Source organism: Callorhinus ursinus, unplaced genomic scaffold (genome assembly GCF_003265705.2).
Source record: "Callorhinus ursinus isolate GAN/ISIS: 27379988/994484 unplaced genomic scaffold, GSC_fseal_2.0 scaffold93, whole genome shotgun sequence".
In the NCBI taxonomy this organism is placed as follows: Eukaryota; Metazoa; Chordata; class Mammalia; order Carnivora; family Otariidae; genus Callorhinus; species Callorhinus ursinus.
This window is the reverse complement of record NW_027397155.1, coordinates 1,330,403-1,348,012: the sequence shown is the minus strand read 5'-3', so window position 1 is coordinate 1,348,012 and position 17,610 is coordinate 1,330,403. Positions and strand designations below refer to the sequence as shown.

General features: G+C 37.4%; 1 protein-coding gene across 4 annotated transcripts in view; it reads right to left on the bottom strand.

The window, feature by feature from the left end:
* GRM5 (glutamate metabotropic receptor 5) overlaps positions 1 to 17,610 on the bottom strand; it is a 665,424-nt gene that overhangs the window by 70,079 nt on the left and 577,735 nt on the right. For all 4 annotated transcript variants that reach the window (XM_073888708.1, XM_073888709.1, XM_025893393.2 and 1 more), the window contains exons 6-7: positions 15,955 to 16,123; positions 9,644 to 9,770 (exon numbers count right to left, since the gene is read on the bottom strand). In XM_073888708.1, coding sequence (XP_073744809.1) covers positions 9,644 to 9,770; positions 15,955 to 16,123 — 296 coding nt within the window. The remainder of the gene's footprint in view (positions 1 to 9,643; positions 9,771 to 15,954; positions 16,124 to 17,610) is intronic.

Below are 17,610 nucleotides of genomic sequence, written 5' to 3'. Positions count from 1 at the left end.
ACTGGGCTAGATAGTCATTGATTTAAAGGATCTTACTGTCAAATGTGGAAGACACGCAATAGAGAGAGGTTGGAACTTTTTCCAGATTTTCTCATTCATCCATCTTCAATCAATCAATCTCTATATTCATTTCTTATCACTGTATATTTTTTAAACTTTATTAACACTAGACTGATAATATAATTGAATTGTTAACAGGTACTAACTCCTTGTACACTATTTCATCTCTCCAATAATTCTTTGAACTAGTTACTACTATTACCTTCATTTAATGTAAGAAGTTGAAGTTCAGAGAAGGAAATTTATTTACATAAAGTCACACAGTGAATCACTGGCAGAGTATAGATTTGAACATGGATATGTCTGACTCTGAAGCCTCTTGATTTAAACCACTATGCTATTGGAAGATAATAAAGATGAATTGTTGCAGACATGTCATGCACACAGCCAAAATTCTCATCTGCATTTTTTAAACTACATTTGTCATAAATTCACCTTCCTCAGATTGTACTGGTGTTTACGTAGCAAACTTAAGGAAAATCTAGAAAGTGTTTAGCGACCTGGGAATTCCATTGTTAAACAAAGTAGTCGCTTACACCTGGTCACCATTATGATGTTTGGTCTTTAGAAAAGGATAGTCCCCAGGCATCTAGGTGGCTCAGTTGGTTAAGGTCTGCCTTTGACTCATGAGTGTGCTCTCTCTCAAATAAATAAATAAATAAAGTCTTTAAAAAAAAGAAAGAAGAGGGTAGTTCCCATAATATCAGCTTTGTTAGAGAGGTGAATGTGAAACAGTGCTTCACTTGCCCCTGAATAGCTTTGTGATATTGGAAAAAATATTTTCAGAAACATACATTCCGAGATATGACATGTAACATTCCTTAGCGTCTTTTCTTTCTGTTTGAAAATTCCTCTCCCTTTTACCTGGTTAACTTCTCATTCCACATTCGTTGATTCCATTTCCTTCCAGAAGGTACCACCAAACTGCCAAGACCTGGTTAATTTTCTCTTCTCAATGCTCCTTTAGTAATCATTATTTACTCTAATCCTAACACTTTCTTTTCTCCTTTTTTTTTTTTAAGATTTTATTGGTTTATTTGACAGGAAGAGAGATAGTGAGAGCTGGAATACAAGCAAGGGGAGCAGGAGAGAGAGAAGCAGCCTTCCTGCCGAGCAGGGAGCCCGATGCAGTTTTGATCCCAGAACCCTGGGATCATGACCTGAGCCAAAGGCCGACGTTTAACGACTGAGCCACCCAGGTGTCCCTTTCCTTCCTCCTTGGTTTCTTTCCTTTGTTTATTCATTTATTCTCTTATTTCCTCTTCTCTCTTATATTCTTTCAGTGGATGGACATTAAATCAATTTCTCCTATATGCTGGGCATACTTAATATATTACATTAAAATGGCCTTTTTATTAGTACATTTGTCTGCCCAGCCCTGGGATACTTGAGGGTAGGATCTGTGTCTCCATGACCACTGTGTGTCCCATGCCCAGTGTTATGTTTGCACCTACTTCGAACTATTTGCTCACGACTACTATCATGTGGCACTGGTGAACCCGGCATTATAGTTCCTTTATAGCATATGTCATAGGTTATCTCTTAATGCAATTACTTCTTTTTTTTTTTAGTTTTTATTTTTTGACAGAGAGAGAGACAGTGAGAAAGGGAACACAAGCAGGGGGAGTGGGAGACAGAGAAGCAGGTCAACCCTCTTCTGTTAAGGACATTTGATTCTAGGGGCACCTGGGTGGCTCAGTTGTTAAGCTTCTGCCTTTGATCAGGTCATGGTCCCGGGGTCCTGGGGTCGAGCCCCGCATCGGGCTCCCTGCTCAGCGGGAGGCCTGCTTCTCCCTCTCCCACTCCCCCTGCTTGTGTTCCCTCTCTTGCTGTGTCTCTCTCTGTCAAATAAATAAATAAAATATTTTAAAAAAAGGACATTTGATTCTATATAAATGGAAATTTAGGCACCTTCCATTTACATCTCTATCAATAGTACTTTGCACCGTTGACAACACTGTAGAAACTTGATAAAAGAACTTCTGTTAAATGAATGATAGAATAACCAGCTGGTATAACATATGTTCCTATTCAAATTACTACCTAACCTAGAAGCCAAGAAATTAGAGGTCACCATGTATGAAAACCTGTTCTGTGTTTAATATTAACAGGAACTATTTATTATAATCATAATGATAAAAATAAACCAATTTCTCAGCTAAACTCATAACAGATCTCTCCTAGAGAATCAGAAGCAAATAATATTTAATACATGGAAAGGATTTTTTTACCCCTTTCCTCATCCAAATTAAATTGTAACAAACAGGCAGCATATTTTAAGGACATTTGAAATGAAAATATCACAGCAATTTTGAGATAATTAACGTGACCAGCTTGAAAGCTGAATTTTTTTCTTTTCTATAATTTCTGGATAATATGGGACTCCAAAATGTGATGGTGGAGAAAGGAAGGTGATGTAGCATAAAACAGTAAAATCACAGTACTTAGGCTTGATTTTCCACTAGTTTTGTCAATTAGTCACTAGTTTGAACAGTTCACAGAATCTTCTTGGTCTTAATTAATTCAATTATAAAATAGCAATATCTACCTTGTAGGATTCAAAAGGATAATGCTTAAGATAGTTGTAATTATTGGTAATGAAAATCAATCTTCCCTATATTTTTTAAAATGTACTTATTTATTAAAAGGCAAAAAAAAGTCCCAAGGAAAGGGGACAAACTGAGGAACACAAATGAAGTAATTATTTTAAGAAGAGAGTAGCTGAAATGCCAGAGTTATAAATCTTGAGTAGTTAGTCCCCTTGGAGCTCATCCTCCAATCCCTCCCAGGTTCCCACCAACTCCCTTTTATTTGACTCTCTTCTCCTTTTCTCCCTTAATGAAGATACAAAGGTTCCCATCTCCGAACCAATTAGGTAACTCAGGGAACCAAAGAAACTTCCAAAAGAATGTTCCTATTGACATTAAAATGTTGATATGCCCTGCCTTCCTTCTATTTTACAGCTCTGCATTGAAAATAAATAGGATACATTTCCTTATAAGTGAAAAGCAGGAAATCGTTATAAATTCCTGTCATAAAGCTTCTCATTGAGTTACTTTCTGGAAAGTCATTTTGTTTTTGCTTTTTCCTTTCAATTAGTTTGTTTGAAGGTTGCCAGACTTGGCAGATCCACCTGAAAGGGTTTCCCGTGGCTTTGGCTTTAGACAGAGGAGCCAAAGATCTGTTACTTTTAACCAATCCCAAATTCTTTGAGAGAAACAAATTAAAGATTCTTTCTAGGACAGTTTTTGCATTTATCTGGTGGGGAATGGTGTACAATGAAAAAGTTGTCTTGGCAGAAGATTTTAAGGAATTCTCTGAATACTGAACCCCAATTGTTGCTTTACACTAGTTTTCCCTCCTTCCTTGATCAAACCAGACTGCATTGGCACTCTTCTCTCAGGGAAACAATTACCTTCTTTTGTTTTTAATTCCTAATCAGATCTCTCTGTTGATCTTTTTTCCCCACCACATCATCATAGTCCAAACCATAGATTCACATTGTGATTTGCAAAATTTCATTACTGTGGTTTTTCTCTTATCCTCCTTTTAAAATCCCCACTTTAATCTTCAGTTTTAAATTGTATCTTTCAGTATTCAATATATGAATAGCTCAAATAGTATGAAATATTTTAAGTTCTAAAGATTGTAAACATTCAGGGAATTACAGAACAAACATAAAAAATCCAGACTTAACAAATCACGATATTTTGCCATAATTGTTTCAAATTACACACACACAGCTTTTGGAAAAAATTGAAACCTCTTTTGTAACTCCCATCTGACTCCCTCCCTTCTCTCTCTCCAGATGAAACCACTGTTCTAAAATCATGTTTTTAAACAATATTCACTCTTTACATTGTGACTATTTGAATGATATTTATAGAGCAGTCCACCATGATGTGTTAACTTCCTTATTCAGTTTTTGGACATTAGTGGAGATGGTAATTGCCTTGTTCCAAACTATTTTTTCCACTAGAATGTAAACATCATAAAGGCAGAAAATTTTATGTTTTAGTCATGGAGATATTTTCAGCCCTTAGAACATTGCCTGGGGCAGAGGTATATATTTGTTGAACAAATGACTAAATGATTCAATAATGATTTTTAATTTCTCTTAGAATAAACTTCAAGCTATTTACCATGGCTGACAAAGCCCTCCAAGAGTTGGCTTCTGCTTAGCTTGTCTGTCTCATTCCCTCTACCCCAAAATCTCTGTTCCTCCTCAGTTCTTATATTCTATGCTCCAAACACTCTTCTCTCTCATTTTAGTTTGGTCAACTTCCACCTTTCCTTTAATTCTTGCATGTCCAGTGTTCATGGAAGAAGCAAACTTAAAACTCATCTAAGTTGCTTCCACTGATATAGGATCCTATGCCCTTGGGTGCTCTAACACTCAACATCTCACTATTCTCCATCAATATTTAGGATGATCATCTCTTTGAGGGCAGGGATCCCATTTATCTTATTCCCTGCTAACATAGACATCTGAAGAGTGTTAGACAAAGAATAATGACTTGCTGTCTCAATGAAAATAAGTTGGATAAGGGACATTGTCTGTGTTCTGTCCTCCCTCATCCTCCATTTTTAAATCTCCTTTTTTTTCTTCTTCCTGGTTTCCATACCAGATTCTCTTTCTCTCTTAATTCTTGGTTCCTGCCAATTTATGATAGCTATTAAGAATATGGCTAGCTTAAAATTTATTTTAATAGCCTTATTGATGGAAATATGTTCTCATAACATAATCCAATATTATATGCATATATGTTTACACACACATATGTATATATGTGTATGAAAAAGTCACCCACAATCCCAGCACTCACAAACATCTTTTCCTACCAGTGAGTCATCTTCATTTCAGTCATCTATCATACGAATATATACAAATATACAGATATATGGATAAATATATAGGTAGACATTAATGTTAGTTGATTGCTACCTCTAGTTGTTTTTCTAAACAATTATTCACCTGATAGTAGGCCCAGATCTCTTGACCATGCTACCATTCTTACAGAATTGTGTTGGGATTAAATAAATTAATATTTGTAAGATGCTTCAAACAGTTCCTGACATGTAGAAAGCATAATGTATGTGGTAGTTGTTATCTATTATCTCAGTGAGGGCACTGACCCAGAGGAGGGGACCTGAGCTGTCATGTTATAGGGTTGCAGTAGGGTAACTATAAGCCAAGTGGGTGAAAGGAAGACTTAAAAAAAAAATATATTCCCTGAACTTAGCCCCAGGCATCTCTGTGGTGGCTTTGGAAGAGCTAAAGCCATCAGAACAATCTTCTGGCTAGAGAGCAGCCTCAAGTGATCTGTTAGTTTGAATCAGAGTCAGTGAGATAGGGTTGCAAACAGCTATAGGCTCCTTGGAAAAATGCCGTAGATCTCAATTAAAGGTTAAACTTCACATAATATCAATGGGAAGACCTTTCTAAGTTTGGCATTTATTGTCACCACTTCTCCTCCCCTACTCCCACATACATGCCCACTCACATGTTTGCATGTAGCCAAAGGAAAAGTATTTCATTCTTCTGCTTGAAAACCTCCACTGGCCCTACACTGTCTACAGGATAAAGTCCAAACTCTTTAGTTAAAGGCTGTCTTCACAGGATGGCCCTAATACATATTTTCATCTTCATTTCTTACACTCCCCATAATTTTCCTGCTGGTTGACACACAGAGAATGAGTACCTGCTCTGTGCCAGGCATCATGTCAGATGCTGGGAATGCAAATATGATTTAGATAGAGTTACATCCTTGAGAAACTAATGATTCAGTAGGAGAGGAAGATAAAGGCCATTAAAATCCAGTTTGAAAACTGATGTAAAGAGGGAAGCAGAATTTGCTTTAGAAATACAGAATAAGGGGCTTCTCAGTCTGAGTACCTCAACAAAGATTTCATAGAGAAGGTCACATTTGAATGGAGTAAGAAAGGATGAGTCAGAGTTACTCAAGTAAAGAGGAGTAAGTGCCTTCCAAGCAGAGAAGATAACACAGGTATGGACATGGAGGAATAAAATGGCATTGTGTGTAGATAATGTATTATAAACACCCCTTGATGCTAGAAGGTAAAATGAGAGTTGTCAAGTGGTAGTGACTGAAACTAGAAAGATTTAATTCTAGGAGGGCGGGGATGAGAGGGAATTTTGTGTGCCATGTTGAAGAACTTGGACTATATCCAGTAGAGATACGAAAACCCTGGCAAGTGTTGGGCATTGAAGCAAAAGGGACAAAATTGTATTTTGGATACATATCCAGCAGCAAGATGAAAAGTAGACTTAGAGGTATGTGGCATACATTTGGGAATAGGGAAATACACTGAGAAATTACCACAATGTTCAAATGTGAGATGATGAGAACCTAGTCTAGGGAAGAGTTGTACAAATAGAGAGGAGTGGAAGGAATAAGAACATTTAGCAATTCAAAGAGCTAGGCTTGACAAGTGACTGGATATGGGTGGCCAGGCATAGAGAAGTGTCTAAGATGGCTCACTTCATTTTGGTTGAGGCATTGAGGAGAAATGTGGGGTCAGTCAAAGCCTTGATGTTGCACACTCTTTCTAATATGAACTTCTTCACTTTTTAAAAAGTGAGCTGAAGATTATGTCTCAAGATTAAACTTTCTTGAATTCTCCATGTTAAGGATGCCCTCCTTCATTCTTCCATAATACTTTGTTCTTTCCTTAACTACCCGCAGCACTTAGTACACTGTGTCATTACTGTTTATATGCTTTTATCCCACTAGATTATAAGTTTCTTGAAAACTTTGACTATATTTTGTATTTCCAGTTCCTATTACATTTTCTTGCTCAAACTGAGGAGCTTGTTAAACTAATTCATACTTCATTTGGTGAATTAATTAATCCATACTTGAAAATCACAAAGACAACTGATTTTGTCTAAAACCAAACTATTGATCTTTATCAAATAATGCATTTATTTCTTCAGTCTTCAAGGTAGAAAATTTGGTACCCTTACATAATATCTACTGCAGCCAAATGCCCTATTATTTCTACTTCAAAAGTGTATCTCAAATCTTCCAATGCACTATTTAGTCTAGGACGCCAAGAACTCCTGCCTGCAGTAGCAACCTGCAGTAACCACCCAACCTGTGTCCCTTCTCCCACATTCCATCCCTCTCCAAATTATTCTCCTGTACAGTTACCATAATATATTTTTGAAAACATACATCCAATCATGTTGGGTTTTCTACTACACTCCCGGCAATGGTTTCTCATTATACTTCATACCAAACACTCAAATTGTGACCATGTTCTATAAGGTTATATATGATCTAGTTCCTGCTACCCTTCTGATTTTCCCATTTGCTTACCCATATACAGACCTTATATGTGCTTTTCCCTCAACCAGAAATGCCCTTCTCACCACTCTTAGCTAGCTATTTCTGTTTATCATTTAGGCCTCAACTAATTTTCACATCTTCAAAGAGAACTTTTATAACTACAGATTTAAATTATGTCTTCCCTAATATTTTCAATTCTTTATTCTTGTTCTTTTATTTCATATTAAACACAATTTGTCTGTGTGTGTGGGGGGGGTGTGCACGTGCTGTAGCTCATCCATTCAACTAAGTTTATTGAAGGCTTTATGTTCAGCACTGAGTTGGCTCTGGGGATACCAGGATGTATGAGTGTCAGAAAGCTTATGGTCTGATGGTAAAAACAGGACTCAAATACTATTAGAAGGCACTTGGATGTTTTATTAATTTTTTTAAAGGAAGTCTTCCATATAAATACCAATCACTGAAACAAAGTCTTAATGTGAGCTGGTCTCAAAAGGTCCAGGATCACAGGATTTATAGAACCAGGCATTTGAAATTGCTAACAAAACTACCTCGAGTAATCTCTCATCCTATGAGGGATGGCATCTAACACTGATTTTTATAATCTTCTAGCCTCTAGGAGTTTTATACTAAATCTATGGTAATTGTAAAACCACTAGATGACCTGACATCCCACATGGTGGGCCCTCTGCCTGGACTGTTTTTTCTCTTATTTTCCTTGAAAACCAAGTTGTTTAGGTCCTTTCCTCATATTCCATGTTCACAAATCTGCCTTTTATTATATTGTACTAATATTTTTACTTTTTTGCCTCCATTATTAACTTCTTTTTATTAAGATTTATTTATTTATTTTAGGGGGGAGGGGCAGAAGAAGAAGGAGAGAGACAATCCTTAATCAGATTCCCCACTGAGCGTGGAACCTGTTGTAGGCCCTAGTCCAAGGACCCTGAGATCACAACCTGAGCCAAAATCAAGAGTCAGCTGCTTAAATGACTGAGCCACCCAGACACTCCTTTTATTAACTTCCTTTTTTTAAATTTAATTTAATTTATTTTTTTATTATGTTATGTTAATCACCATACATTACATCATTAGTTTTTGATGTAGTGTTCCATGATTCATTGTTTGCGTATAACACTCAGTGCTCCATTCAATACATGCCCTCTTTAATATCCATCCCCCACCCTCTCCCCTCTAGAACCCTCAGTTGGTTTCTCAGAGTCCATAGTCTTTCATGGTTCATCTCCTCCTCCGATTTCCCCCCTTCAATTTCTTAAAAATATTTATTTATTTATTTTAGGGGGGAGGGGCAGAGGAAGAGGGAGAGAGAGAACTCCCCACTGAGTGTGGAACACGACATGGGGCTTGGTCCAAGGACCCTGAGATTACAACCTCAGCCAAAATCAAGAGTCAGCCGCTAACTGACTGAGCCATCCAGACATCCCCTTATTAACTTCTTTAAGATAGATGTTGCATATTTATTTCTATATCTTTATTTCAATGGTAGGAAAATAGACATGTAATATATGCATTTAATAAATGTTTACTGAATAAACTGGAAGAAAAGATGAAAGGTATTATATTCTGTTTTTATACTGTAAAAATTAGAAAGAGCTATGAAATATAATCTTGAGAACACAATGACATATTCCTTTACATGTTTGGGAGAAAAAAAGAACCCAAACCAAAACAACACAAAAGCCAAACAAACAAAACAAACAACAACAGCAAAAACAAAAACCCAAGCAGAGATGAGTTTTACCCTGTGCTAACATTATTCGAAAACTCATTAGTTAGAGCTTCGTGGTTTAGACTAAGGAAAAGTACTAAGAGTAGCAAAGTTTTAGACCAACTTCCACCCAACTCTGTGCTACTTTTTTTGCTCTTGGATATGTCATGACATATTTTAGCCTTTTCCTGGCAAACAGCTCTCTCTCTCCACCTCAAATGATGGTTAACTGGGGCCCTGCTTAGGACCCTCTGGGAATATTCTGAGGATGGGCTGAAAAATCCAGTAGAAAACCTGGGAATTCTGATCTGCTTTGGGGGTGAGGGTGGGAATGTTGACCAATCTCTCCCTGTGATGTAAAGATTTTCGTGATCAGCCCAGACATTGGGAAGGCTTCTGTCCCTAAGGGAATTATTTGTCACATGAACAGGACCACCAAGATGAGAAATACTTGGAGAAGTGACCCCCTCCACCCATGTCTGTGTCCTTTTGCAGATGATTTTTGAGGCATGTACCCCAGCTGACATTGTGATACATATACCTGTCAGGTCATCAGTGGGCCACGACCCCAGCTGACATGCCTTGCAGGTGTACTCATCAAAGACATACTCATTCTCTTTACAGGGTGTACAGGTCCAACAACAGCTGACTTCTCCCTTCCGGATCACCTAAGGCAAATATTTAAAATTTTCATTATTTTTTGTATAGATGAAAATCCAGCAATCTATTATACAAATATGCTCTTTTGAAAAACAGAAATTGCTTTCACATAAATTATTCCAAGTGTCATCAGATAGGCAGTATATATATTAATATTCTCATTTTATAATCACAGAAACTGATGTGATCAGTGATCAGTCTACATCATAAAATTCGTTGGTCCCTCTCACAGGGTCTGGAATTATTTTTTACTTTAATTTTTTAAAAGATTTTATTTATTTATTTGAGAGAGAGAGAGAATGAGAGATAGAGAGCATGAGAGGGAAGAGGGTCAGAGGGAGAAGCAGACTCCCTGCTGAGCAGAGACCCGGATGTGGGACTCGATCCCAGGACTCCAGGGTCATGACCTGAACCGAAGGCAGTCGCTTAACCAACTGAGCCACCCAGGCACCCAGGGTCTGGAATTAAATTAAATGCAAGTCTTTGGATACTTAGCTTTAGATATCTATATTTAATTAAGTGCCTGTGTTTGTGCTTATATATAAATACATTCATTTACATATGTATATATGTAACGGTGAATTTTCCCCAGAGTCTGTGTCTGTCTTTCTCTAAAATTAAGAACTTTTACTCTTTGAATTTACCTTTGCTTCCCTCCACTAGCTGAATAATTTTTAGCAAAAAACATCATATACCTGCTACAGTTCAAAACTCTACCCATATTGATCAAAAAATCACTAGGAATTTCTACTGAGTTAAGAGGTAGAACATGATTTTTTTTTTTTTTCTGGAGTTCATCTCTTGGTCTCTGTTTCTACTCAAAATCTGGTTCAGTAACTCACAGCTCATTCTCTCCTATTCTAGTAGCTTTGATTTGCTTGGGATGATGGTGGATAAGGTCACTGAGACTGTTATATACCCCTTCATCTGTTAGATTTTTTTAAAGCAATGGAAAATAATTGAAATAATTTAACAGTTGAAGGAGTCCCAGATGTTATTCTTTAGAAATGGATGTCTTTTATTTTTTTCCACCACTGGTGCATGAATAACCTCTGTGGAATAGAGACAGCATTCATTAAACATTTCTATAAATAATTAACACTGTGATTAATCACCACTGATAACAAAAGACACAGTGATGATTACACCATATACTCCTTGTCCTCCATGCTCACTCTCTAACTGACCTTCTATAGTAACAATGTCTAGATATTGATAGCCATATACAAATGTAATCTGGCACGTCTTTCTTTGTATTTTCTATCCCTTTTGCTGGCTCTTGACACTGCAACCACACAAGGAGAAAATGATGACAAAAGGGTCTGAGGGTCTGAATCGTCCTTTCCTTAAAATAACCAGATAAGTGAGGCAGAGTTGCTAATTAGACCTGTTTAATCTACCTAAAGTATTCTTCATAATAATACTACTTATTGGCTGTTTTCTGCGTGCCGGGCCATATGCTGTTATCTCTTTAAAACATGAAAGTGGCTCTGTTGAAGGTGGCTGGTTTTTTTTGGTTCTGTTTTTTTTAAAGGGGAGAGAACTGAGGTGTAGTGAGCTTACATAACATGTACGGATAAATGAAGTCTCAAACAATAACCTTTGGACTTCAAGGCTAATGCTCATAAATGCAGAGCCTTATTAGTCTATATAAAGGTAGAGTTCAGGGGCAGGTGGGGGGATGGGGGAAACAGGTGATGGGGATGAAGGAGGGCACTTGTTGTGATGAGCACCGGGTGACGCATGGAAGTGCTGGATCACTATATTGCATACCTGAAACTAATATAACACTCTATGTATAACTAACTGGAATTAAAATAAAACTTAAAAACAATAAAGATAGTGTTCATGATATTTTGAAAGATGTAGTAGAAAGAGTTCTGGCCTTGAGAATCAGAGGCACCAGGGTTCTAGTCTTTCTTGTAGCCACTAAATAAATTGTTGTGCAGCTTTGAACAGTCCCCCAGCTGATCCCAAGACCAATGCTTTTTAAATAATATCTAGATTTATTGGCTTTCCTGAGGATTAAATAAAATATCACACTGATTTGTAAACTGTAGGACACTCTAAAAATGTTGTGTTTTATTAGTAATATGCATATAAATATTTATATAGAGAAATAAATTTGATCTTAAGGTAATTTCAACCACACTTGGTAAAACTATTGGAGAATTACTAGATTTTGTAATGCAAGCAAGCATTTGAAATACTGAAGGAGGGGTGCCTGGGTGGCTCAGTTGGTTAAGCGGCTGCCTTCGGCTCAGGTCATGGTCCCAGGGTCCTGGGATCGAGACCCGCATCGGGCTCCCTGCTCGGTGGGGAGCCTGCTTCCTCTCCCTCTGCCTGCCTCTCTGCCTACTTGTTTTCTCTCTGTATCTCTGCCAAATGAATAGATAAAATCTTTAAAAAAAAAAAAGAAATACTGAAGGATTCTCTTTCTTAGCAGTGCATGGTAAACAAAAGCAGTTGCATTTTTCCTTCTAAAAATATGTTCACTCCCATGCTTTAGTTTGCACTGGTGTGTAAATTTCAGGGTTTTTTTTTCTTTTTTTACCAAAATAAGATCAATTCCTTTTCCAAGAATAATTACAGTATTATAGTCTTTTTAAAAAATCTGGTGACAGCTCGATATGTCTGCTTCTGATCATTTAGAATTGATTTTTTTTTACTTTTTTAATTTGAGATATATATATATGTTCTGTTTCATATTCATTTTGAGTATAAGAGGTAGTGATAATTCTGTTACATAGTGATTCCCATTCTTTTTGAAGACCCTGGAAGTAGTCATGCTTTCTTTATGAATAACAATATGTAACACATTTGAACCTTTGCCAGACCAAGTGTACTTCTATGGACACTAAGTTAATAAATCGGAAAAATGGCATGAGGTGTTGACATCTTTAATGAAATTGCTCAGTGACATCTTTAAGCCATATTAAGAAAATGTTGTCATTTGCATATTTAATGGAGTGAAATGATATATGGTTAGGAAAATAAAATTTGGGATGAAAAAAGACTAAATAAACATTACAGATTAACTAGTATTAAAAATATGATACTAGGGAGTCAAATTCTTCCATCGTGGAAGTTACTCCCAGTAGAATGGGGTGGAAAAGGATATATAAAAAAATCTCCCAAATCAGCCATTCAGCATTTTGAAGTTACAGGTTCAAATTGTCTTGCTGTGAAATGTCAAAACAAATAACGTCCATGTGGTAGCTTACAAAGGCTTATCTTTCTACAGGAGGAAATGGAAATTATGAACAATCAGTATTCTGAGTGAGTCTAAAAAGAATTTCACACACAGAGTCTAATTGCAAGATGACTGGACAAGATGCAGACTGTCACTGAATATTAAGGGTTAGCAAACTTTTTCTGCAAAGGACCAGATAGTAAGTATTTTTGGCTTTGTGGGCCAGACTGTCTCTCCTGCAACTCAACTCTTCAACTCTATTTATTATAGCATGAAAGCAGGCATAGACAATACAGAAACAAATTAGCATGGTGTACTTCAATAAAACTTTATTTTTTAAAAGATTTATTTATTTATTTGAAAGAGAGAGAGAGCGCGCGCACGCACACACATGAGTGAGGGGAGAGACAAAGGGAGAGAGAGAGAGAATCTCAAGCAGACTACCCACTGAGCATGGAGCCTGATGTGGGCTTGATCCCAGGACCCTGAGATCAGATCTAAGCTGAAATCAAGAGTCAGACACTTAACCGACTGAGCCACCCAGGACCCCCTCAATAAAACTTTATTTACAAAACCAGGCAGCAGACTGGATTTGGCACATGGGCTGTGGTTTACTAACCCTTGTTGTATACCATAACAAAACATACAGAAATTTTTAGCTACTCCACAAGCTACTGTGCCATTTAGCAGATATTAATAAATTTATATTTATCTTTATTTACTTTGTCTTTCTTCTTTCTGGTCTTATGCTTACCAAATCTTCAGAATTACCCCTTGAAGATTTTAGAATTAATACTGAATTATTTCAGTTTCATCTGTAATCACCAATGAATGAATACCTCAAATGTTCCAAACAGAGTAAATACGAGGTTGATTGAAAAGACCAAGGTAAACTGCTCCAGGTGTATACAGTGCTTGAAATGTGGTACTGTAGTATTTCAATAACTATTTGATGAATAAATTATTTTGATATCGTTTTTCTTCCCCTAAGGCATTATACCCCAATAACTAAACTTCTTTCTATTTTTATTGTATCCTCATTCTTTCTTTCATGACATTTTATTTCCTCTAAGTGTGGCCAGAACTTACTTAGCCTAAAAGTAACTTTTCAATGTCCTCGAACTACCAGGACTGCCCCTTACCTGCTTTTCACCACACACTTCTTGCTGCTCTGTTATCCTTCTATCCTTTTTAATCTCCAAGTTCTGTTTCCAGAAGGCCCCAGATGAAGGGCTAACCACAATTTTCCTGTCTTTCCCTCAGTTCTTGTCTTCCTTGACCTCTCTCTTCCACTGAACACCACCTTACATGACCGTGTGCTCTCTGGTTCTATCTCCCTCTAAACCTGTTGTCCCTCACTCTACCTTTTCTTCTTCCAATTTTATGCTTTCAATGCAGATCTTCAATATCTATTTTTGGTCTACATTTATTTTCTCTGTATACTTTCAGGTTCAGTGACTAATCTACTCAAACAGCTCCAATTTCAGCTCTATTCAATTAACTTCTAAATCTGTATCTTCAGCCTTATTACTCAGTGTTGTAGACCAGTGTTTTCTATCACTGCCTAGATATCTCAAAACCAACAGCCCACCAAACTAACCCATTGCCTTTCTCTAAAGCCATTCCCATTTTTCTATGCTTGACTATGACACTTTCTAGTTACTAAGAATTGAAATTGCAATAGATTGTCATAGACTTCTTTTTCTTCTCCAACCCTACATCCAGTTGGTAGCCAGGGCTCACTGAGTATACCTCTCTATATGATATTTCTCTTAAATATCTCCCTGCTCCCTCTCCATTCTCACTGTTTCTTCCATAATCCAGGGTTCTTGTCATCATTATCACAGTGTCCTTCTTACTTGTCTCTTCTTTCTCTATTCATGTTTCACAACTACTCGTGCATCTCACCTACTATAGTCCACCTTATGTCAACATCTTTGTCAAGATTACTTTGACTCCTGCTTAGTTTGACATTCAAAACTCCCCACAAATGTGGCTTCAATCTATCATTTTGACTTTCTCTTTTATAATAACTATTTAAAGCAATGAACCCTAGATTATTCACTGTTATTCCAGAACAGTCTTCAATCAACTACTTCTGTATCTTGCCTATTACTGTTCCTTCTACATAAGTGATCATTTTCCCACATCTCTCTCTGAAATCATATCCATTCTTCATGGTTCAGTGTCTGATATTTTACTCAGAAGAAATCTCTCCCTTTATTTTATATGAACTTATATACATCTGTTTTTTTCTTTCTTTCTTAATGAAGTCATCGCATTTTATATGATGTTGCTTATTTGTGCCCATGATATTTTTCCTCAGCTAGACTATATATCTTCTGGCAGTAAATGTGTGTTACTTATTTTTGCCCCATTGATATAAACTATTACATTAGTAGGAGCTTGATAAATATTTGTTAATTAGAAATTAATGTGGTTTCCAACTGTGAACTATTTATCCCCAAGAAGCAGGTCTTTAAAAGATTTACAAGAGTATAAAGGGTGTGGGCAAACAAGACTCATCAGCTGGTTCAATCAGTCCAATCACTAAGATTATTGTGGGTCATACTAGCAAAAGGAAATAATGAGAGAAAAGTAAAAAACAACAACAACAAAAACCCCACAAACACAATTTCTGACATTAGAAGCTTATAATGTAAAAAGACAAATATCTAAATGTTTTAGAAATAGCCAATGATGAGGCACCTGGGTGGCCCAGTTGGTTGAGTGTCCAACTCTTGGTTTCTGCTCAGGTCATGATATCAGGGTTGTGAGACTGAACCCTATGTCAGGCTGAATGCTCAGTGCAGAGTCTGCTTGGGATTCTTTTCCTCTTCCTCTGTTCCTCCAACCTGCCTCCACTGCATGTGCACACACATGCATTCTCTCTCTCTCAAATAAATAAATCAATCTCTTTTTTTAGAAAAGAAATAGCCAATGATAGTGAACACTTTAATTTATGACAAAAATTTAAAAAAACATGGACTCCATTTTACCTTTATCTGGCCTTTCTCACATGGTTCACTGCACACGGATCTGATGATGTTGTTTTTCTTGGACCATACTTCATCATCATCCATTTTTAATTCTCCATTGTCCCAGCTTCCAACATTGATATAGTCAAAATAATCTTTTCCCATTTCCTTGAAATTCATTATTTCATACCTTAAGAACAAGAATATAATGATTATTTAGCTAAGGATATAAGTTTTCAGCTAAGGAAAAGCAATAGACTTCATTTCCCAAAAATGTATCTACTGTCATATTAGTGACACTGGAATTTTCCATGTCACTAAGCTTAGAATAGCAAAAAAGCCTGTTGGCTTCACTTTCTCTTGAGACTTTTTTTTTTTTAAAACATCAAGCTTATACCTGAAATAGAAGATAATCCCATGTGAGAAGGTGACTTGACCTCAGCAGGATGAAAGACAGTTTTGAAATAACTTCAAGAAGTTTAAACAAGTACTACTGTTAGTCTTCTAAAAAAGATAGAAAGGTTTTTATCTCCACTTAAATAAAATGACAAAATTTTCCTTTACTAACCAAGTTAAGAAATTTGGAAACCTTTAATCTTGTCTTCGGCTTTAGGGAATGTGGGGATAATCTGGACCTGATCTTACCTTTTTTTTTCTTACCCTTTATCAATGGCTAAACTCATTGTATAAAAGATACTTTCAGGAATGATGTTTAAAATAAGTCTGAAAAGAATTTATGAGGCTGGAAGATGGCAGCAGAGTAGGAGGATCCTAGACTTGTCTTGTCCCTCAAGTACAACTAGATAACTATCAAATCATCCAAAATACCCTAGAAATCAACCTGAAGACTAGTAGAACAAACTCCACAACAGAGAAGAGGCCTCACTGAAGAAGGTAGGATGTGTGGAGACTCAGTTTGAGAGAAACAGGTCATGGCTGCTGTGGTGGGGAGGGAGCCACGGTTGCAGAGAAGGGTGAGAGACATACCAACACACAGGGGAGTGCCTGAAGAAAACAAATCCCCATACAAATTGACTAGGAAGGCAAGAGGGCCTGAATTTCATGAGTTCTTGCAGTCAGTGGGGCCTAAAGCCTAGAGTTCTAAAGGTCAGTGGGCTTGGCTCCAGGAGAACCTGGAGGATATTGGTGCTACTCTTATAGAAGAGGCAGGCAAATGATCAGCAGACATGCAGCATGGAAACAGCAAGCTGGAAATTGTCTGAGGCACACAGTGGGGAGGTTATCTGCTCATCTTGGAGCATGTCCCAGAGAAGCACCATTTACAGAGAGACCCCTCCAGGAATGAAGAAACTGGAAGGCGCCATTTCCCTGCACTGCCCCTCAGTGTAAACACAGAGCCACCTGTGGTAGCAAGCCCAGCACTGACCTCTCATTATCTGACTTGCTACACCACACCCTGACCCATGCTCCAGGGCAACGGCCCTTCCCAATCACGCCTGCCTAAATGCCAGCATGACCAGCTGCCTCCCCAACAGGACGGGACAAAACCCCAGCTCACACCACATCTCCTCATGCAGGAGTTTTCAGGGCCTTGGTTCTGGAGGCAGTGATGACAGTTCTCATTGCACAAGCAGACCAGAGCACACCTAGTAAAAATGAGCCACATTCAGGCCAGGGACCCAACACTGCCCACAACAGACAAAGAGAACCTCTGCA